The sequence below is a fragment of the Vitis vinifera genome, chromosome 19 (genome assembly GCF_030704535.1).
Source record: "Vitis vinifera cultivar Pinot Noir 40024 chromosome 19, ASM3070453v1".
NCBI lineage: Eukaryota > Viridiplantae > Streptophyta > Magnoliopsida > Vitales > Vitaceae > Vitis > Vitis vinifera.
The window spans coordinates 13,295,029-13,312,751 of record NC_081823.1 but is presented as its reverse complement, the minus strand read 5'-3'; the positions used below and the strand labels follow the sequence as shown (position 1 = coordinate 13,312,751).

General features: G+C 31.9%; 2 protein-coding genes across 2 annotated transcripts; one reads left to right on the top strand and one right to left on the bottom strand.

Moving 5' to 3' along the window:
• Positions 1-2,282: 2,282 nt before the first annotated feature.
• On the bottom strand, positions 2,283-3,638 carry LOC104877691 (uncharacterized). The gene has a single exon (XM_019217044.1). The coding sequence runs from the start codon at positions 3,636-3,638 to the stop codon at positions 2,283-2,285; it is 1,356 nt and encodes a 451-aa protein (XP_019072589.1).
• A 9,341-nt stretch (positions 3,639-12,979) lies between these two features.
• On the top strand, positions 12,980-17,408 carry LOC100245078 (probable glutathione S-transferase). The gene is made up of 2 exons (XM_002270123.3): positions 12,980-13,294; positions 17,064-17,408. Exons 1-2 carry the CDS (start codon positions 12,980-12,982, stop codon positions 17,406-17,408), a joined length of 660 nt encoding a protein of 219 aa, XP_002270159.1.
• The last annotated feature ends 315 nt before the right edge of the window (positions 17,409-17,723 follow it).

Below are 17,723 nucleotides of genomic sequence, written 5' to 3'. Positions count from 1 at the left end.
GGGATGCCTCTGCCTGAGACTGTGGGACCAGTGGCTCGGAACAAGTGGGAGCTGGTGATGGTCCCATTCCAACTGGCGAATGGGGGGTTGGTACGAGGCTGTCTTCTGGTTCAATTTCCTCAACTGATGGCTGCCTCACTGGTGTTGGCCGCATTGGTTGATCTTTAGTGTGGTGCTCTGCTGATGGGCAAGGGACGGAAGAATTCCCCTTTGATCCACTGGGCCGGCAATGTAATGCACCCACATCCAACACCAAAGACAAAGCTAATCTAAGCATAGTCTCTTATGTCTCACTGATGCGGGCTTCAATAACCTATTATAAAGTGGAACAACAAATATTATAAGCATAGTATTGTATGGAGTCTGTATGGAACAACATGTATGAGTGGTTAGTGGCTATGCAATACCTCTATAGCATCGTCACCGACTGTGGAGGTCGAGGCTACTGATGGTAACTGCATGTGAGGTGTGCTTTGTGGCTGCTCCTGTGCCTACACAATGCACCATCAGTTGAATTAGAGAAGCAACAAATTGGGACTGACTTGAATAAGCTACTATGGTCATTTAACCAATACAAAAAGATATGTTCATTTATAGCATACATCCACATGCCCATATCCACCGAAAGTTGATATTTCAGCCACTAAGAGGCGCTTTATAACATCGTCACTCCATGCGGCAGCAAGCGGCTGGGTCACCTCAACAATAACTGATGGCATATAGAATAATGCCATATAAAAAAGTTGTACAAGGGTAGTATACGAAACAATAAGCATTAAATTATGGAATTGCAGTAACGATGAGTTTTAAAATAAAATGTAAACAAAGTTGAACCTAATTGCAGAATACTGTGGACCCTTGACTGTACCTGGAGGAACATGAGGTAGCCTTGGATGTAAGTAGGCTACTTTTGCCGATATTCCCTAATGACGTCCTCTAAGCGTTGCAGCAGAAACTTAGCCCAATTCCTTTGGACACCAAGATCAGAATCCCATATGGTGTCCCATAGGTCATGGCTTCCTTTAAGTTTGGAATTAGGTGCCAGCAGAGTGGCACAAGAAAAAAATTAAAAATGATTTTAAAAAATCATCACCAACGGGCAGATTCTCAAGGTTTTGCTCCAAAACCCTGAGCGTGTATGTATGGTTGGAGGGGCCTGTTCTCTTAACAATAACCAAGTCTTCCCCGAAGTTAGGGATGCCCATGACTTGGCTGACATGTTGTTCATTAACATTGACAGCACTGCCAGTTGCCATTTTAAGCCTGTGGTAGGTAAATTCATATTGAGATATCAGCCACCCGCACAGCTCATATCTCAACTCCCGACAAGCAAATGTTAGCAGGCCCCCAAATCCCATATCTCTTATGGCTTGGTGTTTTTCTGGTGGTAAGCGTGCAATCACAGTGATGAATTTCCTTCCAGAACATCGGGACTTTGGGAGCTTTTCCTACAGTTAAAATTAAATATTGGTCAGTGATAGGAAAATAGAATATATGGAAATATGCATTAAAGGTGAAATTGAAGATTGAATGCATTGTTGAATGAAATCCCTGTTGCTGACATGTGCACATGTTGCAGGGACATGTTCCTTCCTTTTTCCTCCTTTCTGTTGCCATGCCTAGAATAAGATGACCTTCTCGTTCAGATGGATATAATGGAAGCACAATTAATTAAACCTGCAAAGTAAGAACTGTTAGCGTACAGTTGTGGCTAGTATTGCACAAGCCATGAAGAAGTGTGGTGAAAAATAAATTTTGTTAGAGTGCATGAAAAATGAAGCAAAGGTTAGGGCAAAAATTGGTTTGATCGCACTCTTCAAACCATGGGGAGTATAAAAGAAAATAGCACTCAAATCAAAGGACAAATATGCAGATAATTAAATGAAACAGCCCAGTTGACACTGATATTAACAACCAGCCTCTGAAAATGCCACCAAATGATGCCACTCATTCAAAGTATTTATTTTCGGATAATTAAATGATGCCACCAAATGATACATGGGAACACAAACTGCAGTATGGTTAAAATGGCTTAAGCAATGTAATCTTAGCAAATACATGGGATTTGAGTAAATACCATTAAAACAAGATGTGGTGCAAACATAGTTCAGACTTTGTGAAAGAACTGAATCAGTAGAGAAATATAATGTAACTCAATGAACATTGCAGGTGAATGGAAAGGCACAAAACATTCAAATAGTAACGATGATTGGGTGACAACCAGTTAGTTGAAATAGAGTAATGCAAGATCAGCATAATGCAATAAGTAGATAGATATGCATTTAGGGCAAAGGATTTTTGCAGGTTTTTCTATTGTGGTCGGACATATGACAACGAGAGTAATAAATAGTTCGTTTATCTTGAAATTGAGACTCAATGCGCTTCTTCCTTGGCCTTCCGGGAGCGCGCTTTGTATGTGGAGGCTTTAAAGAGAAGAATACCTCCCCGGTGATAGATCGAACCAAACCATCATCGTCCACAGTAGGCATGTCATGGGTCTCTATGCTGGAGAAAGAGCCCCCATATATCAACTCTTGCATTGGGTATTTGTAGCAATCATCGATGAAATGAGTAACATTTTGACCAATGGAAATAATGACAGCTGTGGCATGCTCACAAGGGATTCCCAACATTTGCCAACCCCTACAAGTGCATGTACGGTTTAGAATGTCTACATTCAACAAGGCTCTCTCGATACATACCCTAAATACTCCATTCATGAACGGTGTGACTAGATACACCGCACCCTTTGCAATATTTTCCTGCACCTTAGCTTCAATTTTTGGCCGTATACACCCTTTCCAATTCTTGGACTCTTCTTGATGCTTCACAAGCGTAGAAGCTAACTTGGACATGTGCTCCAATAAAAAGTTACAAATAGAGTGATGTCTTTCAATCTGTAACCAAGCATTAAATAACTCGGCAAGGTTCGTAGTCATTTTATCCCATCTTTGTTTTGGGAATTTTGACATGGCCCAATGGTGTGGCGCATTTTCTTCAACCCATGTGGCTAAAGCCTCATTGTATTTTTGTAGTTCAAACATGGAAACGTTATAATCATGTTCTAACCTTCCATACGCAATGCTATCTAGGAATTGCAATGCATTTTCTTTACCCTTGTTCCCTCGTGTGTTATGCTTGGACAAGAAACTACTAAAATTCTCCTTCAGGTGACGGTAGCAATAAGCATGGTTTTCAATGCCAAACACCTCAGGGACACTACGAAGCAAAGCAGGATGTCTATCTGAGATAATAATAACTTCCTTGTTTCCCATAACTATCTTCAGTTTTTCCAAGAACCATAACCAATCTTCATAATTTTCCGAGCTTATCACTCCAAAGGCTAAGGGGAACATGGAGTCATTAGCATCGTAGGCGGTGGCTGAAAATAGAGCACCGCCATAAGGCCCACTCATATGGGCCGAATCAATTGCAATGATTGGTTGACACCCCCTTACAAACCCTTCGATAGATATTGAATGAGCAATAAAAAGCTTCTCAAAATGGTCGTCATCGGAATAACTCAACTTAACACTCGATCCCGGATTTGTTGCAATCATTCTTTCACACATCCATGGCAACAATTTGTAATAATTCTTGGGTTGTCCATAAATGCACTCCTTAGCCTTCTCCTTCATTTACCATGCTTGTAGGTAAGTTAACTGGATGCCATGTTGCCTTACAAAGTCCTTACAAATTTGGCATGGTTGGTATTCAGGAGTAGATCAAATGACATCATCAATGACCAACGATGCACGAGTGGATCTCACTAAGGCTGAGACAAGGCAACATCTTCCAAGCAATGGTTATGCACATTTCGGAATGTGTGTACTTGAATAATGTTTGAATCCCCTATTGCACGCGCAGTGATTTTCCAAGGACAATCTTCAATTGTGCATACTATGGTCATGTGTTTTGGATTATTCCTTTTGTAAGAATATCGAAATTTTCCAGCCAAAGACATCAAATAGATTGCATCTCGAAACTTCGACGCATTTGGGAAGGTATGTCCACTACCTACAATTGAATGTTCGAACCAGCTTGGTTGAAGTTGAACAGTATTTGTCATAGCACATCTTTGGGAAAACCCAAATGACTCAATTGTGGGTGACTCATTAGAGATGTGTAATGGGGGCTCGCCAATAGAGGAAACATGAGCTGAGTTTGAAGCAACAATAGGGGTTGGGCCACTGCAAAAAACATAAGGAAAGAATTTGATCCTCCATCAATCTAAGTGTGAAAAGCGATTATACAAAAGGGAACATTATTGTGGAAGGACATTAGGTACCTAGTAGGGCAAATGAGGTCATCACCACATTCAGTACACTGGGAGATGTAGACATGACAAAACATGTCGTTGAATTTGAACATATTGACTATGTCGCCATCATTATGCAGTGACAATAGACATGATGGGTCAAACTTGACTGTGAATTCTAATTTAATGGAATTGGAATCCAAGTTTAGTTCACCACATACTTTTGAAACAAATTCAGAATGTGAGATATTCTTGCTAACAACACTGCAATAGGTCCGACCTCCCTTATATTCGACGGACCCAACAGCAGTCTTAACAAGCTCACCACCTTCATGAATGTAACAAAACATCTCCTCTTCCATTTCCTTATTGATATAAAGATTTGTTAAAAACAATACAACAACGAAAGATTGAGGAATTATGCATGTTGATTCCATAGATTGTAAGGTTCAAACATGCTAATTGGCTGATGCACACAATTAAGGTTCAAACATGCTAATTGGCCGATGCACACAAGTAGTGTGCAAGTCCAACTACGGTAGTACCTAAGGATATCTAACCTAGTACTTAAAGATTACTAAGGTTAGACCTAAGGTTAAGTAAGATAGTACCTATGGTACAGTCTCAAGTAAAGGTAAGGGAAACCAAATGAGCAGAGTAGTCAAACACATAATGTCATGATAGCTTGTATGTGGAAGTGAATACAATTTAATTTATGCATGACTTGAAAACAGCCTGTTGGTCCTATGTTTGACAAACTGAACCCCATTGGGTTAACAATAAAGACAACTTTTATTCACATATGAATTATTTGAATATTAAAAAATGAAGTTTCCAGTCGTCACACAGCTTGTACCCAAGGTTGGCTCAGGTAGTACCTGATGTTGACTAATGCAGTACATACAGTCGATTAAGGTCGTACATTCAGGAATAATGAGGTAGTACATAAGCTTAACTTACCAGTACAATAAGGTTAACCAACTTATCACCAAAACAAACAATATATAGATAAAAATGCATTTCATCCATTCTGACCAGCATTCCCTATTTTCTATTTATTTATGTTATGAAGGGAATTAAACCAATGCATGGATACCAATAGTTCCTATATAGCCTTTCCTATTACCATCTTCTAAAACGGATCTCTGAATCAATATCAATTACTAATCAACAAGAACATTAACATATAGTAACCATACATATGTTACTATATGTTTGAAGAAATGGGATGTGATTTGAAACTATACATATAAAACAAAAACAAAAAAACACAACGAAAACTTTAGCACCCATCAACCATCAATATCACAAAAACCCAAAAAACTGAGTAATTTGGAACAACTTTCTCATCTAAAAATCACCATTTCTTAAGAACTTTTTTTGCTCTCAAAATGAAAACTTCATCCCGAAAAAATGTTCCCTTTTGGTCATCCACTACATAGCTCAATCCAAAAACACAATCCAATAAATGGGTTTCACTAAAAATGCATTGTTTCCCAATACCCAAAAACACCACTGGGAAAAAAAAATTCCTTTTTCGCTAATCAATTCAAAATATGTTTTTCTCAGTTCTAAACCAAAACCAAAACAAATGCCTTTTTCAACGAAACAATTCCCAACCCATATTCTTGCCTTCACTTTATATCAAAACAACAGAGTTGCGATAATTTGCCAATCCAAATAAAACAATATAAAATCATATTTGAAAAAGACGATGATGATTCATTACCAACAGATTTAAAATTTCAGTACCAACTCCTAAATGCCAACATTTGAGCCACGCCTGGTTCGGAAAAAACCCACACAAACAGCAGATTTTCATGAATGAGAATGCGAATGCAAAACACGGAACGAATGGCTTACCTCGACAGAGAAAATCTAAGATGTGACAAATCAGATTAAGGCCTTCTCAACTAAAATCTGCTTCGCCTTGATGACGGAGTGAAGAAATATGAGAGGAATGGGTATCAAATGAGAGAGAGGGAAGAAAGAACCCTCGGCTACACTATTTTATGGGATTTTCTGCTTCGCCTTGGTGACCGAGTGAAGACAGATGAGAGGAATGGGTGCCAAAATGAGAGAGAGGGAAGAAAGAACAATCGATCGGCTAGGGTTTTCTTGTGGGAACCTCTACTTCACCTTGGTGACGGACTGTAGAAAGATGAGAGGAATGGGTATCAAATGAGAGAAAGGGAAGAAAGAACCCTCGGCTATACTATTTTTATGGGATTTTCCGCTTCGCCTTGGTGACCGAGTGAAGACAGATGAGAGGAATGGGTGCCAAAATGAGAGAGAGGGAAGAAAGAGCGGTCGATCGACTAGGGTTTTCTTGTGGGAACCTCTGTTTCGCCTTGGTGACGGACTACAGAAAGATGAGAGGAATGGGTACCAAATGAGAGAAAGTGAGGATGAACGGTTGGTCGCCTAGGGTGTTTTGTGGGAAGCTCAATATTTGATTTTGCAAAAGCAAACCGATTCAGTTTCAGCCAGTACTGAGATGGGCTGCTGATGTGGATACTTGGAGGGGCAAGCTCGGTAGAAAAAACACAGTTGGCTCAGAGTGCATGAATCTGATATAAGTTTCCACATTAACAGATGTTTTTCAACTTTCACAAACCTGGGTTCCAAAAACAATATTATTACCATATTGGCCCATGAAAACACAACTTTCCCAATTTTTTTTATAGTTGGCAGAAAATGAGGAGATGAGGGTTATAGAGTAATTTTAATTTGTTTTTTTATTTATTTTATGATTTCACTATTGAAATACATATTTCTACGATTAATTTTTCTAAAATATATGTACTTTAAAATTTAAAATTTAAACCTCTCAAATATTTTATATTTTTTATATGGTGCATCATTACATGTTGTTTAATGGATTGAATGTGTTAGAACATGGTTTTTAATTCACTTTTATAACAATTTTTTATAATTAATATGCTTGGAAAAAGGTATTCTTAAATGATTTAATTTGTCTTCCTTTCTGGTAGCCATTTTAACGAGATAAAAAAGCAAAGGCTTTTCAAAAGCAAATTTGAAGAACTTGGTCAAGTGCTATGTGCAGTTGTAGGGCCCTCCCAATGGCCTTCCCAATTAGCCTTCATGTTTTATCAACTTGTTCGGGCAATAAGCTCACGAGCTTTGTCTTGCAAGATATTTTGAGACTTTGATATATTGTTTTGTTTGTATTGATTGTATTAAGGAGGTAAAAGAGTTTTTAACCACTATTCCATTTTGCACTAAAAAATTTGATAAAGACATGACAATTGACTTTGTGTGTCAATTATTGTCATGATGCATATGAGAAAATAATGTGTCACTTAACTCTTTTGAGTAAAGTCTTGCCTTTAAGTATTGAGAAATATTTGATAAATCAAAGGCATTCTTTCTTTATTGTTCATTAATATGTGGAATAGGTTGGCCTTTGAATTAGTCAAGGACATGGCAGGTCTTTTGCCTTAAATTTACCCCAATTTATTTGACTCAAAACTAAAGTAGCATTAAGAATGATACTTCAAGTGGTTGTAAATTTACATTTCCTAAAATAAGTTCAAATTTTGATAATTATGCCAATGTGAAATCTCTTTAATCATGTGCCATAGATAGAACACGTTTTGGATTTTTTTTTCATGTTTCTCAAAATTGGGAGAGCTCTATAAACTTAGCCTCATACTTCGCCAGTAACATATCCCCTTGTACCAATTATGAAAGCTTAATCTCCTTCTAGCATCATAAATTCTCATGAAAATACTTTTTGTTGAATTCTTCCTCAAATTGATCCCATAAAGTTGGATCTTGACCTCCAATGAGCCTTTTCTCCATTCTTCACCAATGTTCTACCTCACCACTAGCATGAAAGTGGCAAAGGTCACCTTTTAAGTTTCTGAGTAACCTAAAACATCAAAATGCTTCTCAATATCCAAAATCCATGCCTCACCTTCTGAAGGATTTGGCTCCCTATTAAAGGAAGGAGGGCCCATCTTCTTGAATTACTCAAATGAATCCTCAATGGAAGAAAACGACCGACACTATGTATGTATCTCAATAGATTGAGTCTGAGTCTTAGTAGCATGAGTTTGGTGCTCAACCAATCTAACCCAAGTACCTAAATGTTGAGTTACCCCATCAATAGGCAAATGAGGTGCCTCTAAGCCTTCATTTACCTTAGGTAGAGCATTCTCATTTCTAATGGTCTTAAAAGGCACAATCTCCCTTGATGTAGGGCTACCATGGGAGATATAACCTAGTCATTGCATGGTTTGAACAAATTAGTAATATAAGTAATACATAAAATATTAGAACAAGAGTAGCAGGTTTTGAAACCTCACAAGATCTAACTTAAACCTCAACCTAACTAAGAAGTTTATAGGACCTTATCTTGTTGTTTTGATACCACTTTGTAACATCCCTAACCTTGAGACTAGGGGCAACCTTGTCAATTTTACACATTCATGCAAAAATAACGAAATAGTCAAAGTGAACAAAAGTTATAGATACTCCTTTTAGAATGAAATCATAGAGATAAACCTATCTTGCCAAGATGGAAGTTTAATGATTCACATAATTACAAAATGTTCATTCAATTCAAGTCAAGCTAAAAATTAAAAGACAACATATAATTCAAATCAACATGTCTAAACAAAGGCTTTAAGGCTAAACAAAAATACTAAACTAATAAGAACCCTTCCTAGCCCAAACTCACTCATTGCCATCTACAACTTGAAAAGGGTTCAAAAGCAAAGATAGTAAGCTTTAGCTTAGCAAGGAATATAGTAACAATTTTTTTTTTCTTTTTATACAAATAAAAGTAACATAATACATAACAGAACTTTCAAACATAGTGAACATGAACAATTTTTTACCAAACTAGGGTGACCCTTAGAAACATGTCTTTCAATTTGAAAGGGACTAGGCAATCAAATGGTACAATTAGGTCATTGATTACCCTATTGACTAGATTTTTCAATTCTCATACAATTGGGCAATAAGGGTCAACAACATAATCCTTGTTGACTAATGCTGGATATCATAGTACATAACAGAAATAATGGTTTTCACAATATAAAATTTCTTGGAATGGTATAATATTTTCATGCCCTTTAAAAAAAATAGCATTGAAAAAAATATCTAAGGGTGATGATTTCTTACCTAATGCAAATGTAACATTTGAATTGAGCAATAAAGTCGATTAAACTTCAAATTCACCTAAACAAATATTTCTTACTTAACGAGAATTTATCACGTGCTATTAATTTATTCTTTACTTTTGTATACATTATCCTCAATTTACATTTCCAACTACCCTAATTAATTTTTTTTCCTCCACGATACACTTCATAATTTATTTATCTATTTATTTTACTTCTATCATTGTCCATCAATCACCTCAAAACAAACATCAATATATATATATATATATATATATATATATATATATATATATATATATATATATATATATATTTCACTTTTACAAAATAAAACTTTTTCATTCTATCATAAATTCTATTTATCTACTTTTTAAATTTTCCTTTAGTCATAAATATTTTCTGCACATTGAGTATCCATTCTCCACTGCATTCTGTTACGGAACAATTAAAATGTGTTTTTTTAGTTTATATTTATATTTTTCCACTAAACCTCACTTCTTAAATCTGTAGAATTTTCTTATGGACAAATACTCACATCTATTTCAGAATTTTATTGTATATCAATTTCTCTTAAATAATAATAAAAACTCTCACCTACAAATTTTTTGTATTAGTTTAAGGTTAAATCAAAGACCACATTTATCTTATTACCATTAATTTGTTAATTTAACTTCCTGATCTTATACAAATCATTAATAATAATTTGTTTTACACATCTACTCTAGAAAATAGAAATCCTGAAATACTTACCTTATATTTTACTTTTTAGAGAGTAAAAACAATCAAAATTTCATTTTATGGTGAAATCTTAACTTTTATCTTGCCTTTTTCTCTTTGGTTCTCCTTGTTTTGTACTGACTCTAGAGATTTGTTTTTTAGTTTTTATTTTTTTAACCTAAAACTCCTTAATTTTTTTTTCTTTTTTATTATTTTAAACCATGAAAGTTAAATTTCATGGTATGTAATGCCCTTGGCTTATATGTTAGGGGTATTACAATCTATTCTTGCATGCCATTTGGCTTGGATGTGAAGAAGAATTGATATAGTGAAAGAAGAGAGAATTATTCTTAGGAAATCATTTTAAATTATTAAAAATGCATATTCATCATGTTTGGTGTAGGAAATCATCGTTGAGATTCATTCACATATTTTAAAAAGATAAAGACCTTTAAAAACTATTTTAAAAAATAGATGCATTGAAAAAATTTAAATTTTAAAAGCAATTTTCAAGAATGTAAGGTAAGTTCTTCACTTTTATATTACAATTCTCATATTTTTTGTGTAAGTTACAATTCTTTTTTTTAAAAAAAAAAATAGAAAGCAGAAAATATATCCAAACAAGTACTAAATAATTTAATTTCTCTTTTATGATAGTGATTTTAAGAACCATAGTTTTTCAAAATCAAGTTTTGAAGAATTCAGGTGAACGCCAAACAATTCATGTTTTTGGTCTTGATCATGTCATCTTTTGTGAACTTATTTGAAAGACTTAGGATTATAGGCTCATGAGCTTGGTCTTATTTCATGGATGATTGTCATTTTAAAGTTAACTCATCCACAACTTTCTTTTTGGGTTTGAGGCAATCTCAAGAAAAATACAATTTTTTTTCCTCTAAAATTCATTTCCTATTTTTCTTTATGTTTATTTTCTATGAACTTAAGTCCTATTTTGAATATTTTCTCTATGTACAAATTTTAACTTTTTTATAGAACTTGAAGTCTAATAATAATTTCCCATCAACTTGTATTCACATGTTAATAAATTAAAATCTATTCAAACATGAGAGATAAATATATCTATCTATCTATCTATATATATATATATATATATTAATTAAGAGCATGTTCGGTAATTAAAAAAGAAAAACAATTTCGAATAATAGTTTTTGAGAATAGTTTTTGAAATTGTTTTTTGATTTTTTAAAAATTTGTTTGAAAACCTAAAATGTTTGAACCATTTTTAATATTTTTAAATATGTTTTAAAATTAATTTTTAGATCTAATTTTTTATTTTAATTATTGTACATGTTTGTATAATTATTTCTTAAAACAGTCCTAAAAAAACAAGCAAAAATAACAAAAAATAACAAAAATATGTTTTTTAAAAACACTACATCTTCTATTCATAAGAATAGAAAACAGAAAACAGTTTTGATTATCAAACATAATATTTGTATTTTTTTTAAGAAATTTTCTTCCCAAAAACAATTCCCAAATAGGCCCTTAGTTTTCTTTAGGATCATAACCAATTAAAAGGGGAGGTTTTTAATATCCTCCTTATGCTAGAAAATCCATTTAAGGTAATTTTATTTTCTTATTTAATAGTGAAATATAAATAAGTCAATAATTAGGTCAGCAGATTTTCAATGGATATGCATTCATAGAAAACAAAATTTCCTTCCTTTTCTTTTCTCACTCTTTAAATTTAAAGCAATTTTCTTTTCTTGCTTATAAAAAAATTATCTATTTATTTAAGAATAGCATAATTTAGGAATATGAATTAATTTGGTAACAATCTTCTATGGAAGCACAATTAGTTCCTTTGAGGTAATTTGAAAATAGTAGAGTAGAATTTATATAAACATTACCTATTTAGGTTACAAGTTTTCTTAACCGTATGTATTACCTATAAAATCACATGGTTTTCCTTTTTAGTTATTTCTTATTTTATATCTATTTAAATTTTAAGAATCTTAGAAATTAACAAAATATAAGGTCCTCTCTCTTTCGAAAATTTTTTGCACTCAAAGAAAACATAAATCAAACCCATATTTATTGAGCTAAAAATGACTTATGGTAAGATATAAAAGAAATATGAAAAAAAAATATTAATATTAACTAATATGTATTTCAAGTCAAATATTATCTCATAAGAGTATGTTTGACAGTAATTTTAGAAAATGTTTTTAATCTTTTTAAGACAATCATTTTTTTTTTAAAGGTGAAGTATTGAACCTAAAATTCTTTCTTCATCATCAATCGAATTCGCGACCTAGGATTTTGTTTTATCATCAATCCAATCACCATTTACGATTTTTATTTTTCTTATCAATAAATAGATCTCTTTATTTGTATGACTTAGACATCATGAATTTCTTGAAAAAGTGATTGGATTGATAGGATTGGTATGATACTTAAGAAATTGATGATATCAATGAGATTGATATTCAAATATTTCTTCTTAGAATGTATTGATTTTATATTCAATAACATGTTGAAAATTTTTATCATTCATCATTTAAGAATTAAAAAGGTTAAAAACATTTTCTTAAAGTTATTGCCAAACAGTCTCTAAGTTCATCATATAAAATTTTAATTATATTTTTTTTACTTTTTTTTTTTTTTTTTTTTTGCTAATGAAAAAAAATAAAATCGAACAAGGTTTTACAAATTCCAGTTTGTAAAACAACGTTTAAAACAAAACAAAACAAAAAGTGGAGACCAAAGCTATTTTAGAAAATAAAAATAGAAAATGTCTCTCAAACCAAACGCAGCCTTAGGTTTTCTCTATATAAATATTAAGAATTCTCCTTCCCTTTTTCAGTTGATTCTGATCGGAGTAGTAACAATGGCAGACGAGATTATTTTGCTGGACTTCTGGCCGAGCATGTTTGGTATGAAGGTCAGAATTGCACTAGCAGAGAAGGGTCTCAAATATGAATACAGAGATGAGGACTTGTTCAACAAGGGCCCTCTACTTCTAGAGATGAACCCAATTCATAAGAAAATCCCAGTGCTGATCCATAATGGTAAACCCATTTGTGAGTCTCAGATAATAGTTCAGTATATTGATGAGGTTTGGAAGGATAAATCTCCGTTATTGCCCTCGGATCAATACCATAGAGCTCAAGCAAGGTTCTGGGCTGACTACATAGACAAGAAGGTATGTCCATGCTGATTGCCTCACATTTTGATTGTGGTCAGATATGTTGTTATAATTTTACTATACAGACGAATCATGATTTTTTTTTTTTTTCACATAATCTGATAATAACTGTGAGATTTTTCTAACGGAATCTGAAAATTTTATCAAACTAGATAAGTTCGATAGAAATGCAGCAGAAAGGGGCATTCTTCTACCCATAATATCCTTACGAGTAAGTTTAAGGTGCCCCATAATAATTGTTCAACTGCTCCAATACTCTTTTGTTGGGGTTGGACCACAGTAAGTATGGGAAAAGAAGTGAGGGGGAGAAAATTGGAAAGGATGGAAAATGTTACCAAGGAAAATAAGATAAAAAAGAGGTACGTTTTGTTTTATGAAAGTTTGAGAGAAAGAAGAGAAAAGATAAAGGAAAGCAATGAGTATTTACTTGATTGCATATGAATAAAAAGGAAAAAAAGTTAAATTATTAAGGACGGTATTTTTCTCAAATTTCCCAATTATTTTTTAGAGAAAAATTGTATAGACAAAACTTTTAACCAATATTTTCAGAATTGGATTAATCATTGAATTAGAAGAATTATCAATTCATGTAGTTGAACCGACATCGAATCGATGACATCATAAATATATTTTTATAAATTATTAAAATTAAAATTAATTATATTTATTTTTAAAAAATATATAAATAAATTAAAAATTAATAATATTTCTTTTTTATCTTATGCATACATATAAATGTATTTTGAATGAAATATGTATAATATTTAAATATGAATATATTAAAAATAAAAAAATTATTTAATTTTAACTAATTTTATCATTTTAAAAAATATTATATTATTTTTATTTAATATTATATTTTTTTTAGCAAATAGTAAATTTCTGGCATTTGTTATATAAAGCAACAAATTGGATGTAGCTGAATGGTGTTTCAATTCATTCAATGATTTGAGGTCGAAAGTTAAAATTTTTGAGGTGAAAATATTAAAAATTTAAATGGAAATTGTTTAATGGTTGGATAGGTAGTTCTAGTCCACTTGTTAACACACTTCTAATCCGACCTCTCTCTCTCTCCCTTTTTTTTTTTATTGTTTTTTACCCTTTCCTATGTTATTCAAATCTATTATCTATAATCTAATATTTATTATCTATTATTTATTATTTATTACAAATCTAAACGTACGACCTCCTGCTAAAACTTTTCTACCCAAACATGTCTTTTTAATTTCTGTTGGTTTTCCTAATTTTTCTTCAGAAAAACCTATAAAAAAATTAATTCTCTTTCATACATACATGGGAAACCCAAAGTGAAACCCTTCTTCATAAACCTCTATAAAAAATTTAATTCCCTTCTAAACAAAATTGCTTAATATATTAAAGAAACAACCCATTAGAAACAATTCTATATATTTTACATGATCTCTTTCATATCCCATGATCATTCCAAATTATACATTGCCCTTTAGATGCCTCACCATTCTTCCTGTGGACAATCTTAACTCTCCCTTCTACATGCAAGATAAGATCCGAAGTAGACTTAACACAGAGAATGACAACCAAGTCTAAATAATGAAAACAAGTTCTTTTTTTCCCTTCCCTTTTCTTGTGCCCCTTATTTTGGTTAATAAGAATATGGATGAAAAGTAAGAGAGAGATGTCAATTGCTTATTATAATCTATTATTTATTAGGCTAAAATAGATTTAGTTTCTTGGTTGATTGATAGTAGAAAATATCACTCGAGAAATCCTCACATCCTTAAAGATTGCACTTCTTGGGTTTGTCTCTGATTTTCCTTATTAGTTTATTTATCCGTTAACTTTCTTCTTTTGTAATTCTAAATCCCGTCTTTTTAATGATTGCCGAGAGGAGGAGAAAAAATAACCATCGTAATATGAGGTTTATGGTTTGGCAGATTTTCCTCGTAGAATAACTATGTTTTTGCATATATTTTCCATTCATTTACTCTACCCTTATTGATTTATTTTTTATTCAATTTTAGTGAAATTAATTTTCATACTGTTTATTCTTTTTTTTTTAAATATATATATATATATATATATATATATATATATATGTTTCTTAGCAACTAAATAAATTCGTCATGGACATATGATTATGATTTGAATATTTTCTCTTTGTTTGAGCACTAATACTAAGTTTGATAATCAAACTTATTTAATTGGATAATTCCTTTAAGATATTAGATCTTGTTGCTTTCATGCTATTACTTCATTTTTCTTCTTTTTACCTTATTTACTTTTTGTGCTGTAGTGAGCTAAGTTATGCAAATATAGTGAAAAAAAAAATGACCGTCAAATGATATTTTTGCAAAATATTGGTTTTTTTTTTTTTTTTTTAACTCTAAAATTTTATTAGCCATGGAGACATTTGCATATGGTGAAGTATTGGAACCCATAATTCACATGCACCATCCACGTGCATCACACGTGAAACCGTTCTAGCATAACAAAAATCAATTTTTACCTATTTTTACTTTCCTCAATACTTTCAAATTAAGGATCAAGGATTAGACATAACAAAAATGTTCAAATGTAAATTTATGGTTTTTCATGATCCTTAAATTTGATTCATTTTTACATGTAGAATGAATAATAAATAATGAATAAATATGCATGTACGTGTTTTTAAATAATTATGAAAAATTACATAAGAGATTTTTTTTTTTTTATAAATTATTTCACACACACACACACACACACATATATATATATATATATATATATATATATATATATATATATATAGATTTTCACTTATAAAAGTGTATAGGCACATATATATATATTCACTTATAATGTATAGGCTAATAAATAAATAAAATATTTATATCATACTTTTAAGATAATAATTGATTTCAAATATATATGAGATACTTTTTATTTATATTCATTTTTCTTTCATATTTATAATATTTGCATTCCTTTTATATCATGGGTCCTAAAAGTTTTTTTTTTTTTTTTTAATTTATTCCATTTTTTGTTTTAAACATTTTAGAAGTTTTCACTTTTCTTAAAAAAAATTGAAAATATCAAATTCGTATTTTCAATTTTTCTATCATCTAAACATGTTTTTAGCCTTGATTTCTCTTTTCATTGAAAAATGAGAAGAGAAAATAGTCTAAACAAACAATGCCTAGGAATATCATCCAATTTGTTTTTTACTTGATTGCAAGATTCAAATTGAGTGGTCAATTTTTTATCACTAAGGAAAGAAAGCATACTCAAGGTACTAATTTACAAATGAAAAGAGAAAAGAAAATTAAGTGGTCAATTTTTTATCATTAAGGAAAAAAAGCAAACTCAGGGTACTAATTTACAATGTTACTAAGAGTATGTTTGACAGTCTTTTTACTCAAAGTATTTTAAGTAAAAGTGTTTTATCTAAAAAGTGTTTTAAAAAGATTATCTTCCAAGTGTTTCTCCAAAAAAACATGTTACAAATGATTCTATAACATTATAAGTGATTTTTTAAAATTTTAAAAGTGTTTCATAAAATTTGTCAAATACCTAAGTTTTAAATAATAAAAAATTAGACAAAAAATATTTTTTAAAATCATTGTCAAGGAGGCTCTAAAACCCACTATTGATGTATAGCATTACCCATTCCCTATAAAATGTTTTTATATCAAAATGGGAAGAATTAATAATCAGGACGTACTTGGAATCCATTCATCTTTTATAAAATCATATGGTGTTTGTTTATGATAAAATAATTAACCTGCATGATACTATATATGAAATGCAGCTACACCTTCTTGGGGCAAGGTTATGGAGAACCAAAGGAGAAGAGCAGGAGGCAAACAAGAAGGAGTACATTGAATGCCTTAAGCTATTGGAAGGAGAGCTAGGAGATAAGCCATATTTTGGTGGTGAAAATTTTGGTTTTGTGGATGTGAATCTTATGCCATATTTTAGTTGGCTTTATGTATTTGAGATCGCTGCTAACTTCAGTATAGAAGCTGAGTGCCCAAAGTTGATTACATGGGCTAAAAGGTGCATGGAAAAGGAGAGTGTGTCTACTTCTCTTCCTGATCGTCAGAAGCTTTATGACTTCTTTTTACAATTGAAGAAGTGGCATGGTATAGAGTAGAACAGTGCAAGCTAGCATATAAAATGTTGGGGAGAACACTTGGGTTGAATTCACTTGTGTGAAGTTGGAGTTTGTTTTATTAATAAGGAAGTGCTTTCTAAGTGTGATTTAGAAAGGGATGCAAAATATTGGTAAATCCTTTCTTCATGTGTTCTCACTCTTACAACGACGAAATTAAAGCTTCAAGCATAATCAATTATTAAGGGAAAAGTGGGATTTGATTTACTAATATGAAAATATATGAAAAACATAACCTCAATTTTTTTAAATTAGTATTATCTTCATTTATTTTAAAATAATATGAAATACATGCAC

Bases quoted from the DNA above. Each gene is read 5' to 3' on its own strand.
- LOC100245078 (XM_002270123.3), top strand. From the start codon at position 12,980: ATGGCAGACGAGATTATTTTGCTGGACTTCTGGCCGAGCATGTTTGGT. The intron at 13,295-17,063 runs GTATGTCCATGC...TATGAAATGCAG, and splicing joins CTGACTACATAGACAAGAAG to CTACACCTTCTTGGGGCAAG.
- LOC104877691 (XM_019217044.1), bottom strand. From the start codon at position 3,638: ATGAAGGAGAAGGCTAAGGAGTGCATTTATGGACAACCCAAGAATTAT.